We start from the raw sequence: 17,405 nt of genomic DNA on the forward strand, positions 1-17,405 counted from the left end.
GCCTCGTCTTGAAAGCCTCCAGGGTGGGAGAGCCCACCACCTCCCCAGGTCATTGGTTCCATGGTCGTATTGCTCTAACAGTCAGGACATTTTTCCTGATGTTCAGGCGGAATCTGGCTTCCTGTAACTTGAGCCCATCATTCTGTGTCCTGCACTCTGGGATGATCGAGAAGAGATCCTGGCCTTCCTCCCTGTGACAACCTTTCAAGTCCTTGAAGAGCGCTATCCTATCTCCCCTCAGTCTTCTCTTCTCAAGGGTTAACATGCCCAGTTCTTTCAGTCTCTCCTCATAGGCCTTTGTTTCCAGTCCCCTGATCATCTTTGTTGCCCTCCTCTGAACCCTCTCCAGTTTGCATCCTTAAAGTGTGGTCCCCAGAACTGGACACAGTACTCAAGATGAGGCCTTACAGGAGACACATCTGGAACTAGGATCCTTTGCAGTGCAAAAGGCAGGACTGGAAGAAAGGAGCAGTGAACATCCCCAGCCACCCCCGGACCGTATCCAGAAGCATGGACCTCTACAGCGGTTCTTTTCTAACTTATGATGCCATCGTAAAACCCCTATATGTGATCAAACTTGTTTCAAGTTTGTTGTTGTGGGGTGTGATAAAATCCTATTCAACAGAGCAAGTACTCACTTGGTGCTGAAAATTTTAATGAGGCTAAAGATCAGCATCACTTTAGAAGAACCAACGGACATAAGGAAGAACCCTGTGAGATTTCCCCACCCCGTGGGAGAAGGAACCACTGTGGTGGCCTGAACCCACTGTAAATGTGCAAACCCAGACGGCGTTGCCATTGCTGTCTTCAACAAAAGATTGAACTGTCTAAATCAGTCTTCCTGGAGCTGGTGCCCCCAGCTGTGTTAGACTATAGCTCCCTGAACCAGCATGTCCAAATCTAATGAGATCTAGGTGAGCCTCTGTAATGCAGATACTGATGTGCATCACAGTGCAGGTATCAGTTGACCCAGAGGCTTCTTTCTGAACGGACAACACTTTCTCACACTCCTCAAACCCAGCCTCTCCAATGCTGCAGACAGTTTTCAGACCAGCAGCGGATTTTGGGTGCTTCCAGACCGGAGGCTGTTAGCACTCCCCAGTGATTGCTCTTCCATGCAGAGTTGCAACGGACTTCCCATACTTCCCATTGTGTTTTTTGTATGTACATCTCGCTATGTTCCATCCACACCAGTCGGCATGACAGAGCCATGCGAGGGACAAAGCACCTGAGTACACCATTTAAGCCTGCGGGTTTTTTATATCAAGTATTTAAATTGTGCTTTAAAAGTTTGTTTTTCTTAATAACAGTGCAAATTAGGGGGGAAAACTGATTAGGGGGGCAATCCTATGGGGATGGCCATAGGATTTTCTGTTTGGATTTTCCAAACTCAGAGGCTTATGGCCATCCAGTGCAGAGAGGGAGGAACAGCGGAGGTGATCCTCACCTCTGCATTCCTCCCACTCTGCATTTCACCTAATTGGGCTTTTTTGCCCATCTAGCTGAGTGAGGCACTGGAGAGGGGGAGGGAAGGAGGCTGGGGAAGTCAGAGGATTCTTTGTACACTGGACTCTCCAGTCCCCTCCCCATCCATGGGAACGCCCCATTTCCCTCCTCTCTGAGGCTGTCTTTCCAACCTCAGAGAGACAACCAGTGCAGTTCTCTCCACAACAGCTGCGAGGGGGAGGGAGCTTGGATTCCTGGGTCTGAGGACACAGTGCTGCCACCGACCTTGGATCCAGGAATCTGAACTGTCCTGTGGCCCCGCAAACTCTGTCCAGGGGCCATTGGATTGCTCTCTTTAAAAACTAAACATACCACTACAACAGTACTGACTAGAGAGACAATAGCAAAAGGTATACTGAAGTGAAGAGGTGTGGCGATAGCACTCAACTGCCCAAAACATCACTTCTCCAAAGTGATCCCCTTCGAAAAAGTGAACATCACCTTAGCGCTACTTTTCCCCCAGCAAAGTGTGCACTGCTGATTGGTCTTTCCAAAAGAGGGTGGGTTTTGTGAGCTGTCAAAAGAAACAGAAAAGGCGTGGGGAAAACACAGGAAGTCAACAATTTGATGATGTCATGTATGTGTCCAATAGGGGGAAAATCAAGTGAACTATGAATGACAAATTCAGAGTAAACAGCTTGTCTGGAAGCACTCCCAATGGAAAGGATGGGTGGTAGAGTTCTGCTCCCTTGCCCATGTTCTCTTTACAAGACCCAGAGTTGAGGGGAAAACTCAAATTTCCAAGACTGGCTTGTCAACTTGACAGCTATGGTTGCTAGAGGGAGAAATGGTAGCAACTCAAGAGGTGAAAAACTCAGCATTAGAAAGGAGCTGACAAATATGACAGGAAAGACCTTCTCTGTTCCTAATACACTTCCTAGGCTTACTTTTCAGATTCACAGAAATGTTCCTGCATTTTGCATAAGCATGAACCAAAGGCTGTTCGAGTATTACATCCGATTGCCAGAAATTCACAAGGGCCTCAAAGACTGATTCATTCAGGGGACAGAGGAGTGGAGGAAAATGTGGTAGAACAGCCCTCCCCAATCTGAAGCCCTCCAGATGTTTGAGACTACAACTCCCATCAATCCAGCCAGAATGGCCAATGGTGATGGATGATGGCAGGTTTATTCCAATATATCTGAAGGACATGAAGTTGGGGAAGCTACTATAGGGATTCAAACAAACCAATGAAAAGAAATGTTCAGTTTAAGACACAAGTAATTCGTGTTATCAGAAAAGGGAAAAATTAGCAACAAACCTTTGCTGGAGACCCAGCTCCAACAATATTACCATCTAAATTTACAGCACTTTAATATAATACTTGCTTTTTCAGTGTTGTTTTGGGTTTTGTTTTTACAATGCCATGAACTGCTGTACAGATAAAATCTAACGGATAAAATATGACTTGTAATATTTTTGTACAAATAGTTACAAATACAATGCCGAGAAATCTTTGTTACATTCTGTATATACACCGTTTCCACTTCAGAATGGAGACTTGTGAAAGATGCCCCTGCAATATCTCCCTAGCATCCCACAGGAGAATCCAAGTTTAATAAAGCTACGAAAATAAAACTGATTCCGGCATTTTAAATAGCATCATTGCCTGGGAAGGAAGGTCTCAGAAAAAAGGAGAGAGGATGATGCCCACACCGATTTCTCCTTTCCTCCCCAAAATGGAGACAGATTTATTTTTCTTCTGTACTCCCAGTCAAACGAGAAAAGGAAACTTCGATTTCTTTTGTTTTGTATCAGCACATCCTTAGCTATTCTGTAAAGCTTTTCAAAATTATTATTTGATTATTTTTTCAAAATAGCAAAACTCGTTCAGGGCATTAAACAACGCTGAGTTTTCTTTTCCTCTCTCTGAAACAAAGATCCATGTCCTGTAAGTACACCATATATCACCAGCTATTTTTCAAAACAGGAGCTTAAAAAGCAGGCTCCAGTGTCAACGTAGCTTTAGATTAGGGATGAGATGACTTCCTGGTATGCCTCCATCATTTCGTACAAAAATATATTTCAAATCAACTCCATTTTTTCCTCTTTTTTAAATACAAGTTCCTATCCATAGGGGTGTCTATGGACATTGCTGAGAAATGATGAATGGAATTCAATCTATAACTTTACCTGAAACTCCTTTATCGCCAGTGTCTGTCTCTTATTTTTTGTTCTTGGCCACGGCCAACGCAAGAGAAGGATTGAGTTCTTTTGCCTGGAACACTGGTGCCATTAACTGGTGCCTTCTGCCAAAGAGGCCTACATTGGTTTGCACAACTTAAAGAGATCCTGCAGTCAACTCTCCTCTGTTTTTGTTAAGCTTTGTAGTTATGCATGGGAGTTGCCAATGTCAGCTGGCCATTGGGCGCCACCTCGTTCCCATCGTCCTCCAACAAGCCAGACACATCAGCATTGGGGATGCTGTCATGGTAGCTGCTAAAGCTGATGTTGTCCTCCTTCAACTCAATGGTCCAAAAGGGGGCATTCAACTTCCTGTTCTGATACTCACGGTACATGTAGACGGCGCCCACAAAACCCATCAGCAGGACCACCAGGATGATAATGACGGTGAGGATGATGATGTTGAACTGAGTCCACGAGACATCGGCTAAAGCAGAAGTGCTATTGTCAGAAGAGCTGACCGGGACAACAGTCTGCACCGTGGTTTGGGTTAACGTGGTGTTGATGGCCACCGTGAAGGTTGACGTGCTAATGTTTGGAGTTGAAGGGATGAGCCCTCTGCTTCCTGGACCCGGACTGTATTCTATAAGTTTTGTTTTTTTAAAAAAAGAAATGCCAGTACGACAAAGTGGCTTTATTATCTTTAGATGATGATTACGAAGACACAAAAGACAGCCATTAGAAGTTACAGCATAGCCAGTGCATCTCCAGGATTTACAGCTGCGTGAATTTTTGCCTTCCGATAATTAATAAGCAGTTACAATTATTAGCTTTCTTTTAGGGAGCAATCTAGGGGCTTTAGACAGTATTGGGGGGGGCTATAAGATAGTTCGGATTCCTGGATCCCAGGAGTCCGAGCTCCCTCCCCCTCCCCCTTGCAGCCAGAACAGAGAGAACTGCGCTGGCTGCCTCTCTTTGCTGGCAAAAGCGACCTTGGAGAGGAGGAAAAGGGGCAGTTCTGTGGGCGGGGCAGGGAGAGGAGGGGATTGGGGAGGTTGGCTTACGAAGAATCTTCCAGCCTCAATAGCCTCCTTCCCTCCTGCTCCGCAGAGCCCAGCTAGACGGGTGAAAAAGCCCGTCTAGCAAAAATGCAGGGTAGGAGGAGCACAGAGGTGAAGATCGGCTCCACGCTCCCCTCACCCTGCACAGGGGGCCTGTCAGCCTCCAAGCTCAAAGGCTAATGAACATCCTGATAGGATTGTGCCCTTAATCCAGTACAACTTGTGAATTTAGCCTGTGCTGCAATATGTTGTTGTTTCCCCCCACTCATCTATACAAGGGGTCTACTCCCCAGTATTTCACATGTTTTTGTATACAATTTTGATGTTTCGCTAATGAAATGTATGTTTAAATAAATAAATAAATAAATAAATAAAAATCGCTGAGGTCAATGGAGAGCAGAGGAGCACAAACCCCAAGTAGGTATTCTAGTCTAGGTAACGGTTACAGCTTACAAAAGACAGTACCTCCAGCCTTTTGATTTTGGCTTGTTCTAGCATTGCTGCTAGTTAGGAAAAGCCCTAAGACTTGGGCAGAATACTGAGGCCAATGTCAGTTGGAGAAAACACTGTCTGGGTTCACACAACATGCTAACCTGCCATGGGTTATTGTGTGGTCTGAATGCACTATGTTTTCCACAGGGTGGGTTATCATGTTGTCTGAATGCAGCACATTTTCTGAAGGGTAGCTTGTTAACCATGGCATGCGGTTTACTTTTCTCAAACAAGCCACCTTGAGAACCCCTGGTTTGTTGTTGGGTTGTTCAGGGTGGTTAACAAGACACACCACATGGTTAATGAGCAATCCCACAGAAAACATGTTGTGTTCAGACAACACAGAATCATAGAATAGTAGGGTTGGAAGGGCCCTATAAGACCATCGAGTCCAACCCCCTGCTCAAGGCAGGAATCCAAGTCAGAGCATCCCTGACAGGTGGCTGTCCAGCCTCGTCTTGAATGCCTCCAGGGTGGGAGAGCCCACCACCTCCCTAGGGAATGGGTTCCATGGTTGGATGGCTCTAACAAGCAGGCTGTTTTTCCTGATGTTCAGCCGGAATTTGGCTTCCTGTCACTTAAGTCCGTTATTCTGTGTCCTGCGCTCTGGGATGATCGAGAAGAGATCCTGGCCGTCCTCTGTCTGACAACCTTTCAAGTACTTGAAGAGCGTTGTCCTGTCTCCCCTCAGTCTTCTCTTCTCAAGGCTAAACATGCCCAGTTCCTTCAGTCTCTCCTCATAGGGCTTTGTTTCCAGTCCCCTGATCATCTTTGTTGCCCTCCTCTGAACCCTCTCCAGTTTGCCTGCATCCTTCTTAAAGTGTGGTGCCCAGAACTAGACACAGTGCTCCAGATGAGGCCTAACCATCGCCCAGAGTAGCTGGGTGACCGACCAGATGGGCGATTAATAAATTTAATAAATAAAATAAAATAAAACTGGTGCTGAGTAGAGGGGAACTAGTACTTCCTGGGATTTGGAACCCATGCTTCTATTAATGCAGCCCAAAATAGCATTTGCCTTTTTTGCAGCCACATCACATTGTTGGCTCATGTTCAGCTTGTGACCTACAACAATTCCGAGATCCTTCTCGTTTGTAGTGTGGTTGAGCCACGTATCCCCCATCTTGTAACTGTGAATTTAAACATACTGCGCTCAGACAACATGACAACCCACGCTTCAACAACAACCCACACTGGGTGTGTTGACATGTTGTGTGAACCCAGCCTCTATTACACTATAAGAGCCAGTGTGGTGTAGTGGTTAGTGTGTTGGACTGGAACTCGGGAGACCTGAGTTCTAGTCCCCATTCAACCCTGAAGCTCACTGACTCTTAGCCGAACCTACCTCACAGGTTTGTTGTAAGGATAAAATGGAGCGTAGGAGGAGGATTATGTACACCATGTTGGGCTCCTGTATTGGCCCCAGGCCTGTAATTAAGGCACCTGTAGTGTTAGAGGCAAAACTGAAGTACTTTGGCCACATCATGAGAAGACAGGACACCCTGGAGAAGATGCTGGTGCTAGGGAAAGTGGAAGGCCAAAGGAAGAGGGGCCGACCAAGGGCAGGGTGGATGGATGAGATTCTGGAGGTGATGGCCTTGCCCTTAGGGGAGCTGGGGGTGGCGACAGCCGACAGGAAGCTCTGGCGTGGGCTGGCCCATGAAGTCACAAAGAGTCGGAAGCGGGTGACCGAATAAACAGCAGCAGCAGTGTTAGAGGGGCCTAGAGATCCATAATGCTCTGTTTAGGTTCATTGTAGGCCTCTGAGCATGTGAAATGAGTCAAAAGGCCAATAACAGTCTTAGCACATTCCATACTAATGAGTAGAGTTTCTTGTGCCTGGGAAGCAAAGTTTGTTTGTCTCAAAGCTGCAGGTGGCTGTGCTGGGAATAAACACTAGTGGCCACTTATTAATGTTGTGCTGCCTCACTGCTGACATGTATGGTATAAGACCCATTGTACCCCATGGCTCTGGGTTCAGAGAAGCTGTCTGATCCAACCCTTGGGTACAGCTGTAACTGTGAACTCAGATGGTTGAGTGTCGATCAGTTTGGAAGCAAAATGGGGCACTCAAAAATAAGGTTTCTACATACTCAGGGGAGTCCCTTGGTATGTTTTTAAATGTTCAAGGCGTAGGGATAATAAATCTGTACAGTAACTCATCTCATCATGTGAATTGAAGGCAAGTTCCAGATTCACAGATAATGCCTTCTTATCTGTGTTTACTTCGGTAAACCGCCTGGAGAGCTTCGGCTATGGGGCGGTATACAAATGTAATAATTAATTAATAAAGGTAACAACCTGACAATATTACCTTTCTTGGTGCAGTTTCCTCCTCCCGAATGCCTGACATAACCTTCCTGACATTTTTCACAACGAGGCCCAGTCGTGTGGTAGAGGCAGCTGAGGCATTCTCCTGTGTCTGGCTTGCAGACCATTGGTGACTGGGCTGGGTCGACATTCCCATTGCATTGACATTTGACGCAGATGCTGTCAGAGCTGTAGTACCCGTTGTCACACTGACTGCAGAGGGCACCGGTGTAGCCAGGTCGGCACTTGTCACAGGTCGGTGTGTGGTGGCCAGAATCTGGGGAGTGGGGGGTGGTGGGGGAGAACACTGGTTACTTCTGTATTGGCCCCAGGAGCGAAACCAAGTCACCTGTAGTGTTAGAGGGGCCTAGAGATCCATAATGCCTTGCTTAAGTTCATTATGAGTGCAATTCCCTTGCTAGTAAGCCTCTGAGCATGTGAAAATGAGTCAAAGGGCTGATAGCACAGCCTAGCACATTCCATACTAATGAGCAGAGTATCTAATCAAGATGTGCCTGGGAAGTGAAGTTTGTTTACCTTAAAGCTGCGGTGGCTGTGCTGAGGACCAAACGCCGTTAGTCCATGCTGGGAATGGATGCTAGTTGGCTCTTGCTGGTGTCATGCTGCCTCATTGCTAACATGTATGGTATAAAATCCATTGTACCCCATGGCTCTGGGTTCAGAGAAGCTGTCTGATCCAACCACTGGGTACACCTGTGTGCTGTAAGTTACTCAATACAGTACTCCTTGTAAGTAAACCTGGGTCTGATTTATCACTATCTTGGTACCTCTAAATTAAGAGGTCGAAGCCCACAGCCAGGGCAATACAACTTCCCTCACCAAAATTTGCTACTCTGATGCCATTTTCCAGACCCCCAGACGAATTCAGCATGCCCACCATGCGCCACCGTGCTCAACACCATGTGTTTGGGAGTCAACCCAAGCAGCTGCTCAGGGTGTCTGATTTTTAGGGCCTGGGAGAGGAGATGGGGAAGGGCTTGCAGGTACCCCAAGCAGCACCAGGTAGAAAGGAGATGACCCTCCTAACAGAGCAGGCAAGAACAGGAGAGAAAAGAGCATGCATATCTGCTCTATGTTAGTGGGTTGGCTGGAACAGAAGGGAAGGAAGATAATAGGTGAGAAAGAAGTTATTTCTAGAGAGGCGACAAGACCCGAGTCTAATACTGACTGAGCTGGTAAACTTCTTTCTTGCAAGGGGGCCATATCACTTCAGGTTGAAGGTGAGCCCTCACATGATGAAATGCTCCTCCAATCAAAATCATTCCCTGCACACAGAAAACTAGCATGTCAAATACAAGGCTAGACTTGAACCTTTTCTCCCTGACATGCTAGTTTTGGATGGAAGAAAACTTTTTATTTGGAGCATGCCATTGGGCAATCCCCCCACCTGGCATCTGAAACAGGACTCCCGACGTTTGGAGGGGGCACCAGGCCTTCATGAAAACTCGGTCCAAATTATCACTGTGCCTTAACAAGGCATATTTCATGCATATTTCGTAACGTTTATTTTCTGAAGGAGCGGAGGGCTTCAGCCAAAGGTCGAGCACATTATTTCAAGGGCAGAAGGGTGCCCTGACACCACCTTGATTTTCCCGGCCCTCAATTCTTATGGCTCCTCAGCCTTCTTCCCCCTCTGTTTACCCTTCCTTTTAATGAAGCACAGCCCCCTCCCGGCCGCCAGATTAATAACTGGGATCAGAAGATCCGAGCATATAACACCAACTCTGGCCCGCTTGCATCGGCTGCCTGTATGTGGCTCGGGACCACAATACCTGATGGAGTGCCTCTCCCGACATGAACCTACCTGGACGCTACAATCAACCCCTGGGGTCTTCCTCTGAGCACCACCTCCAAGGGAGGCTCAGAAGGAGGCAACAAGGGAGAGAGCCTTCTCGGTGGTGGCCCCCCAATTTTGGAATGATCTCCCCACTGAGGCCTGCCTGGCGCCGACACTGTCATCTTTTCAGTGCCGGGTTAAGACTGTCCACTTCTCCCAGGCATTTCATGGCATATGGCGGGGCATTTATGCCAGCTGCCTGAACAGATCGAGTACGGTCTTAAAATTGTTTCTAGCTGCTTTATTGGTTTTACATTTTGCATATTTTAAATTTTTATGCTGTATTTTATCTGTGAGTTTTATTTTTTTTTTTATTTATTTTATGCCGTATTTTATCTGTGAGCTGCCCAGAGAGCTGATGCTGAATTTTATTTATTTTATGCTGTATTTTATCTGCAAGCCGCCCAGAGAGCTTTGGCAATTGGTCAGTATAGAAATCAAATAAATAATAACGAAAAATAATGATATCTTTTTACTGGCATGGTACAAACATGGCAGAAGCCTAAAAGTACGGAGATCTTCCTATCACTTTGCCAGTCCGAAAGCTGGATGGATGTGCTTGTGCGTGGGTACAAAATGCATTTATTTCATCATGTTGGTAACCAATGATGACTCTAATACAGCCTTCCCCCAACTTGGTGCCCTCCAGATGTTTCAGACTACAACTCCCAGCATTCTTGATCATTGGCTGTGCCGGCTGAGGCTAATGGGAGTTGGAGTTGAAAACCTCCAGAGGGCACCAGGTTGAGGAAGGCTGTTCTAATAATGCCCAAAGCCCACTATTTAAAGATGATTTACCACTGGTTAACGTTTTTGCCGAATGGGACAAAAAGTCACCTCGCCTGGCAGGCTGAACCTGCACGCGCGTATCGAGTTGAATTAGCAATGGCACCGGAAACCTGGAGCAGGCATGGCAGACCATGGGTGGTGCTTTGCCTGGAGATAGTGGGGGGGAAATGGGCAGGAGAGAGGAGTCAGTCAATGGGGTCAGGAGGTAGGGTGTAAGCCTTACCAGCAACACAGCCCTCAAAGGGTCAACATGAGCTTGCAAACAGCCTAATTCTGACCCATGGGGCACTCTGTAGCAGCTGCATGGGCCATTTTGTTTGCATCTGTTGATATTTCATTGTATAAATAGTCTAATCAATAGGGAAGGTACAGCCCACAGGGGTGCCCTAGGGAGCAAAACTGGCCCCTGGACCTCCTGGAGGTGCCCAGCCCTGGTGTAAGGGGACGTGGCTCTCAAATGTGGGGACTCAGCAGCCAGGCCCTGGATCTTTGCTCCTTGCACACCTGAGCGAGCTGGTCAGAAGAGGGAGCTGCCTGTTCCTCAAGGCAGCCACCTGCGGTTCTTCAGCACAAGCCAAGATGGCCAGAAGCGGGAGCCGCAGACACCGCAAGCCTGCCATCTGCCACAGCACAGCGCCAGTGGGAAGGGTAAAGGCTGAAGCACATAGAATCATAGAATAGGAGGGTTGGAAGGGGCCTACAAGGCCATCGAGTCCAACCCCCTGCTCAGTGCAGGAATCCAAGTCAGAGCATCCCTGACAGGTGGCTGTCCAGCCTCGTCTTGGACGCCTCCAGGGTGGGAGAGCCCCCACCTCCCTAGGGAATGGGTTCCATTGTCACATTGCTCTAACAGTCAGGACATTTTTCCTGATGTTCAGCCAGAATCTGGCTTCCTGTACTTGAGCCCGTTATTCCATGTCCTGCACTCTGGGATGATCGAGAAGAGATCCTGGCCTTCCTCTCTGTGACAGCCTTTCAGGTCCTTGAAGAGTGCTATCCTGTCTCCCCTCAGTCTTCTCTTCTCCAGGCTAAACATGCCCAGTTCTTTCAGTCTCTCCTCATAGGGCTTTGTTTCCAGTCCCCTGATCATCTTTGTTGCCCTCCTCTGAACCCTCTGCAGCTCCTCTGCATCCTTCTTAAAGTGCGGTGCACAAAACTGGACACAGTACTCCAGATGAGGCCTAACCAGTCCTGAGTAGAGGGGAACAAGTACTTCCCAGGATTTGGAAGCTATGCTTCTATTAATGAAGCCCCAAATCACATTTGCCTTTTTTGCCGCCACATCACTTTGTTGGCTCATGTTCAGCTTGGGATCTACCACAATTCCAAGATCCTTCTCGCTTGTAGTCTTGTTGAGCCCCGTATCGCCCCTCTTGTAACTGTGCATTTGGTTTCTTTTTCCTAGGTGCAGAACTCGGCATTTATCCCTATTAAATGTCATTCTGTTGTTTTCTGCCCAGCGCTCCAGCCTCTCAAGATCACTTTGAATTCTGTTTCTGTCTTCCAGGGTGTTAGCTAGTAAGTGAAGTAACACAGAGAACCATCTAAAGAACACCTCCACCCCAACCCCTGTGAGACCAAGGACTCCTGAGTCTGAAACAACCTAACCGCACCACTGTGGGCCTTTGCATCGTTCCAGCAGGGCTGCGTGTGCATTCCCACTCCTGCGATCACACTGCGCAAGCTAGAAGTGTGGCGTCAGAATATCAAACTCAGGCTTCTGAGGAGCTCCGAGCTGCTTTTAAACAAAAAGTGAAACAAGCTTGTGTCCCTCATGGTGGCAGGAAAGCAAAACGAATAAAAATGGGCCGTGGTAAAACCTCTGCATCCTTCTTAAAGTGTGGTGCCCGGAACTGGACACAGGACTCCAGATGAGGCCTAACCAGTGCTGCATAGAGGGGGACTAGTCCTTCCCGGGAGCTCTACTTCTGTTAATGCAGCCTGAAATAGCATTTGCCTTTTTTGCAGCCACATCACATTGTTGGCTCATGTTCAGCTTGTAATCTACAACAATTCCAAGATCCATGTCACAAGATCCCGGCCTTCCTCTCTGTGACAACCTTTCAAGTACTTGAAGAGCGTGGTCCTGTCTCCTCTCAGTCTTCTCTTCTCAAGGCTAAACATGCCCAGTTCTTTCAGTCTCTCCTCATAGGTCTTTGTTTCCAGTCCCCTGATCATCTTCGTTGCCCTCCTCTGAACCCTCTCTAGCTTGTCTGCATCCTTTTTAAAATCTGGTGCCCAGAACTGGACACAGCGCTCCACATGAGGCCTAACCAGTGCTGAGTAGAGGGGAACTAGCCCTTCCCGGGATTTGGAAGCTCTGCTTCCATGAATGCAGCCCCAAATCGCATTTGCCTTTTTTGCAGCCACATCACAGGCGCTCATCATGAACGTCCCAGAGCCACACCCCCAAGGGGAGTCCAGAACTGGAGGCTGCTGTGTTGATCCCTATCTGCAAACCAGTTCTAGCAGTTCTCAGCCCCACCAGGAACAGGTTTTTATACAGCAATTGCGTCTTGGTTGCCTATTCAAGACCAAGTCACCCCAATATGCTTTGCATTGCAACAGGGAACAATATATTATTGATGGGAAAATCTATTTCCCCTCAGCTGCTGTGAAGATTGCAGCTTAGCTCAGAGGGAACCAGGAAGGAGAGATGATCTCAGTGTCCCTGTTAATAAAAAAAAAACCTGCGAGCACTGTATTCCTGCAAGTCCTGGCTGTACCATACTGCACCTTAGCTCAGATCATGCGTCTTATTATCCCATCCCATGACAATAGTTTTAATGGCACTCCTTGGGTCTCAAAGGATATCTTCCATGCCGATCGAGGAGATAGAGATGTAGTGTCCCCATTCACTGTATGTTTTCTTTGTCAATTCTGTAAGGGGGAGTCATTTTGTCCCACTTTGGGACTTTGGGCGCTAAATCAGAAATCATCTTACCAGGATCACACTCCTGATACAGGAGTAGCTCACCCTCAAAGATTGTGGAATTTGATACTAAACGGTAATGTTTCAGCCCCTCTTTCACCAGGGTGATGTTAGTCTGGAGTGTCTGACCATGAGGAGGTAACTGTGACTTACGCATAAGCAAGAAATTCCTATCCACCAAAGTAACTCAACCCTAAAGATAAGAAGGCAGCTGTGCTGATAAGACAGTTGCCGAGTACCAATTGTTTCTGAGTGTACGTAGTATATTTTCTTTCTCCAGCTTCCCGTCTGAATAAATACATCCTATTTCTTTTATTTGGGGAAGACACAGTTTTGTCTGTCTCTCCCACGGCCGTGATGTGCTTTAATAAATTTCTGACTGTTCACCCTAACCTGCCTTGGATATTTCCTTAACACCTTCCTCTCCCCTATTAGTTGACAGGCTAAAGGTTGACCATCTAGGCGCTTTCTAATGATCCTGATATTTGGATACAGTGAACGTGTTTTGGGAAATGCCTCCATAGTTATGGTTCCCCCTCCCTCATGGGACTTTAATCTGCCACCTATCATTAATTTCTGGGAAGCCTGACCCAGTTTTCCATTCTCTAGGGACAACTCCTCCTTGGCATAGAAATCTTCAAATTAATCTTCAGTTTAAGCAACTGACCTCTCTGCTGAGGACCATGCTGCTACCACCTCCCGCTCTCCAGCGAAGGCTGCTGGTTCCGACATCAGTGGGGCGGTAAATTCACTCCAGGTGTCAGCCAGAACTCTAAAGGAGCCATCCAAGGTTCTGAGCCCATGTTGGGGACAGGGTTCAGCACTTTGGAGAGCTCCTTCAGAGTTTGGCTGAAACCCAGAGCAGATTCACCGCCCCGCTGAAATGGGAGCCACCAGCCTATTTCGATGGACTGTTCACCTGGATTTGACCCACAGCAGGCTTTCTTGACTTCACTTTGGCTCTTTCCGGCCATCCCCCCATGCCCCCTGCGCTCTGCATTTCCGCATTCCCCGGACCGTTTTAAGGGTGTGATTCAATAAAGACGGCTGCACATTTCAGTGTCGCCGGGGGCGAAACACGTTTGCCCAACCCCAAGGTCGCTCTGGCCTGCTAGCACCCGCTCGCAGAATTCTCCCGGACACAGAGACACGCACACAGAGCTTTTAGGAAACCCTCTTACTGATGTGACAGCTGCCGGTGGAAATCACGGTGGAGCACGGGCAAAGGAGACACTCGCGAGAGCTGTTCCGGTAGAACTGTACTTTGCATCTCTCGCAGCGAGGGCCTTCTGTGTTTCCTTGGCAGTCCAAGCAAGTGCCTGCAAAAACCAGAAAGCAGAAATACAGAACAAAGAAACATTTCAGAACAACACAGCTTTAAACAGGCTTCAGGTCATAACATGAAGAGAGCCAGTGTGGTGTAGTGGCTAGGGTGTTGGACTGGGAGTCGGGAGATCTGGGTTCTACTCCCCATTTGCCCATGGAAGCCGACTGGGTGACTTTGGGCCAGTCCCAGACTCTCAGCCCAACCTACTTCACAGGGTTGTTGTTGTGAGACTAAAATGGAGAGGAGGATTATGTACGCCACCTTGAGTTCCTTAAGAAGGAAAAAAGGCAGGACAGAAATGGAATCTGGCTTAAGATTAATGAACTTAATGATCCATGATGGTTTTCAATTTTCAGTGAAATTAATTATCGCTGTTGTTGCTCAGCAGTGTGCAGGTAACAACACTGAACACTTTGTCTTCCCATCCCCACAAGAACAGGTCTGTGTAAGCCAGAGAGAGCCAGTGTGGTCTAGTGGCAAGAGCGTTGGACTGGGAGCTGGGAGATCCGGGTTCTAGTCCCCACTCGGCCATGGAAGCTCACTGGGTGACTTTGGGCCAGTCACAGACTCTCCGCCCAACCTACCTCACAGGGTTGTTGTTAGGATAAAATAGAGAGGAGGGGGATAATGTAAGCCACCTTGGGTTCCTCGCAAAAGGAAAAAAGGCAGGATATACATGCAATAAATAACCAGCATCTTGTGAAAGCGGGCCTTCCCCATTTCCCCATTTGCACATGACAAGGCATCAACTTCTCCTGCAACCGGTGTACAAGTTCCTCCTTAAACGCTGATCAAAGGGAAGCCTTCCAGTCGTTGACAAGGCACCTTGTAAAACCACAGCAGAAACACGGCATTCCCACGGTTCCCAAGTCAATGGGAAGAGCATTCTTTCCTTCTGTCCTCCCATTTCTGCCCCAGGCAGAGCTCAACCCCTGGTGGGTTTCGCTTCCAATCAAATCCCAAGGCGCTCAGGGTTGTGCATGTGGGCCCCTTCCCCAGTTCAGCGCATCAGAGCAAGGACCCGGCCAGGTCGGTGCATTCATTCCATATGAGCAATAAAAATGACTGGGAACGAAGAACGCTTTCTATGCCAAGGAGAAGCTAAAGGGAACGAAACCCTCCTGCTTACAAAAGAGAAAGTTAGGTAGTGATTCAGTTCAACTACAAAAAAAGAGAGCCAGCGTGGTGTAGTGGCGAGAGTGTTGGACTAGGAGCCGGGAGATCCGGGTTCTAGTCCCCGCTCGGCCATGGAAGCTCACTGGGTGACCTTGGGTTTGGAGATTATGTATGCCACCTTGAGTTCCTTAAGGAGGAAAAAAGGTGGGATATAAATGCAATTGATCAATCACGTGCCTCCTTGTTCACGGATGGGGCTCGCCTTCATTACGGGAAATTCTTCCCAATGAAGCACCTGAACATATGAAGCTGCCTTCTACTGAAGAGGACCACTCGTCCATCTCATTTCCAGCCTTGCTCCCTGAGATCGTTTGAACTGCTGCAGCCAGGTCTGTGGACTTGAAGGTACATGGTGCAGCAACCTTGGTGAAGCTAAGCAGGTCTTCACCCAGTCAAGGTCTGGGTGGGTGACTGCCAGGGAACCTTACGTATATTGCCTTAGGCTCTATAAGAGAAATATGGCATGCATATGAAATGTGCTGGATGGCTTCCCCCCCACCCCCCACTTCCCTCCCCATCCTTTTTTTTCCTTTTGGGTCATGTAGGGAAGTGGAGATTGTGTAAAATCTGTTCCGTCTCTGTTTCTTGGCTTGTCGGGTGCCTTTCATTCCATCGTCTGCCCATCAACAGGATCAGATTTTTTTGTTGTTTTCAAATTTGCACAAATTCGCATTTGTGCAAATGCACAGCTGCGAAAATATGCCAATTTCCCCAAATGCGTATTTTCATGCTTTAGCCTATGGGGGGAAATGTGGATTTTTCGCCATGGGTTTTTTTTGGCGTATTTTTCTACAGCAAATTTGCGCAAAATTCAGGAGAGTTAGAAAACTCTGTCTGTGGAATCTGCCCAATGGGGGGAAAGCTGGTCCTCTGCAGAATTTACCGGGTGAAGTCATGAAAATATGAACTCACTGGGTTCCGTTGCAGATTTCTCCGACATCTTTTAGATTGTCAGCCTGCAGGCAGGGGCTATCATGTTTGTGAATGATCTCATGTAAGCTGCTCTAGCAGACTTTTCGAATGAAGAACAGAATAAAAATGCTTCAAACAAACAAACAAACAAACCCAGGAACCTTCTGCAAGCAAATCATGTGCTCCTCTACTGAGCTATGGTCCAACTACCCCGGCATTCTCTACACCAAGGAAGGCCAACTGAGTGCCCTCCAGATGTTTCCAACTACAGCTCCCGGGAGCCCCATCCAGCATAGCCAAGAGTCTGGGGTGATGGAGTTGTACTCCAAAACATCTGATGGACACCAGGTTTCCACCTGGCTCAAGGGATGGGCTTCCCAATGGGGAACATGATGCAACTTTAAGCCAATCACCTCTCGTTCAAAGATTCATTTCAGCACACACCCACACACACGCGTGCAATCCCAGTTCGAATCTGCGTGGAGATTCAAACCACTGGATGGGTTTCCACACCCAGCCTGCAGAGAGACAAAAAGAAATAGTGTGACCCAGGATCAGCCACCAGAGGGCATCCAACCCACATCTCTGGAGTCAATGGCTTTCAAACAGTTTTCTACGCTCATATACAAAAGAAATCAGACAGCTGAATAAGACAGTCATTCCCAGACCAGTGCACGAGGTGAAAACACTCCAGCTATTCTTGATATTCAGGTGTGGGCGCTGTTGGTTTTAAGTCAATTTCAATTTTAAGCTTTCAGCTTTTTATTCCAAGCCTTGCCTATAAGTTTGGAAAAGTTTCAGTATTTGCCGCTCTTGCGAGGCATTTTTAAACAGTCACTTAAGTTTTTGGCGTATCTTGACAGGAACACTGTTTAACAGATGAATAGATCTCGACTCACACTGAAAATGCACACACAC

The 17,405-nt window shown here is 47.6% G+C and overlaps 1 protein-coding gene across 1 annotated transcript in view; it reads right to left on the reverse strand.

The window, feature by feature from the left end:
* Window positions 1-2,185: 2,185 nt before the first annotated feature.
* MEGF9 (multiple EGF like domains 9) overlaps window positions 2,186-17,405 on the reverse strand; it is a 98,879-nt gene continuing 83,659 nt past the window's right edge. The window contains exons 4-6 of the mRNA XM_084821440.1: window positions 14,254-14,391; window positions 7,498-7,770; window positions 2,186-4,273 (exon numbers count right to left, since the gene is read on the reverse strand). Coding sequence (XP_084677566.1) covers window positions 3,825-4,273; window positions 7,498-7,770; window positions 14,254-14,391 — 860 coding nt within the window. The 3' untranslated portion in view covers window positions 2,186-3,824. The remainder of the gene's footprint in view (window positions 4,274-7,497; window positions 7,771-14,253; window positions 14,392-17,405) is intronic.

The sequence above is a fragment of the Heloderma suspectum genome, chromosome 14 (assembly GCF_057233095.1).
Source record: "Heloderma suspectum isolate Gila_16-S chromosome 14, 16-S_ref, whole genome shotgun sequence".
NCBI lineage: Eukaryota > Metazoa > Chordata > Lepidosauria > Squamata > Helodermatidae > Heloderma > Heloderma suspectum.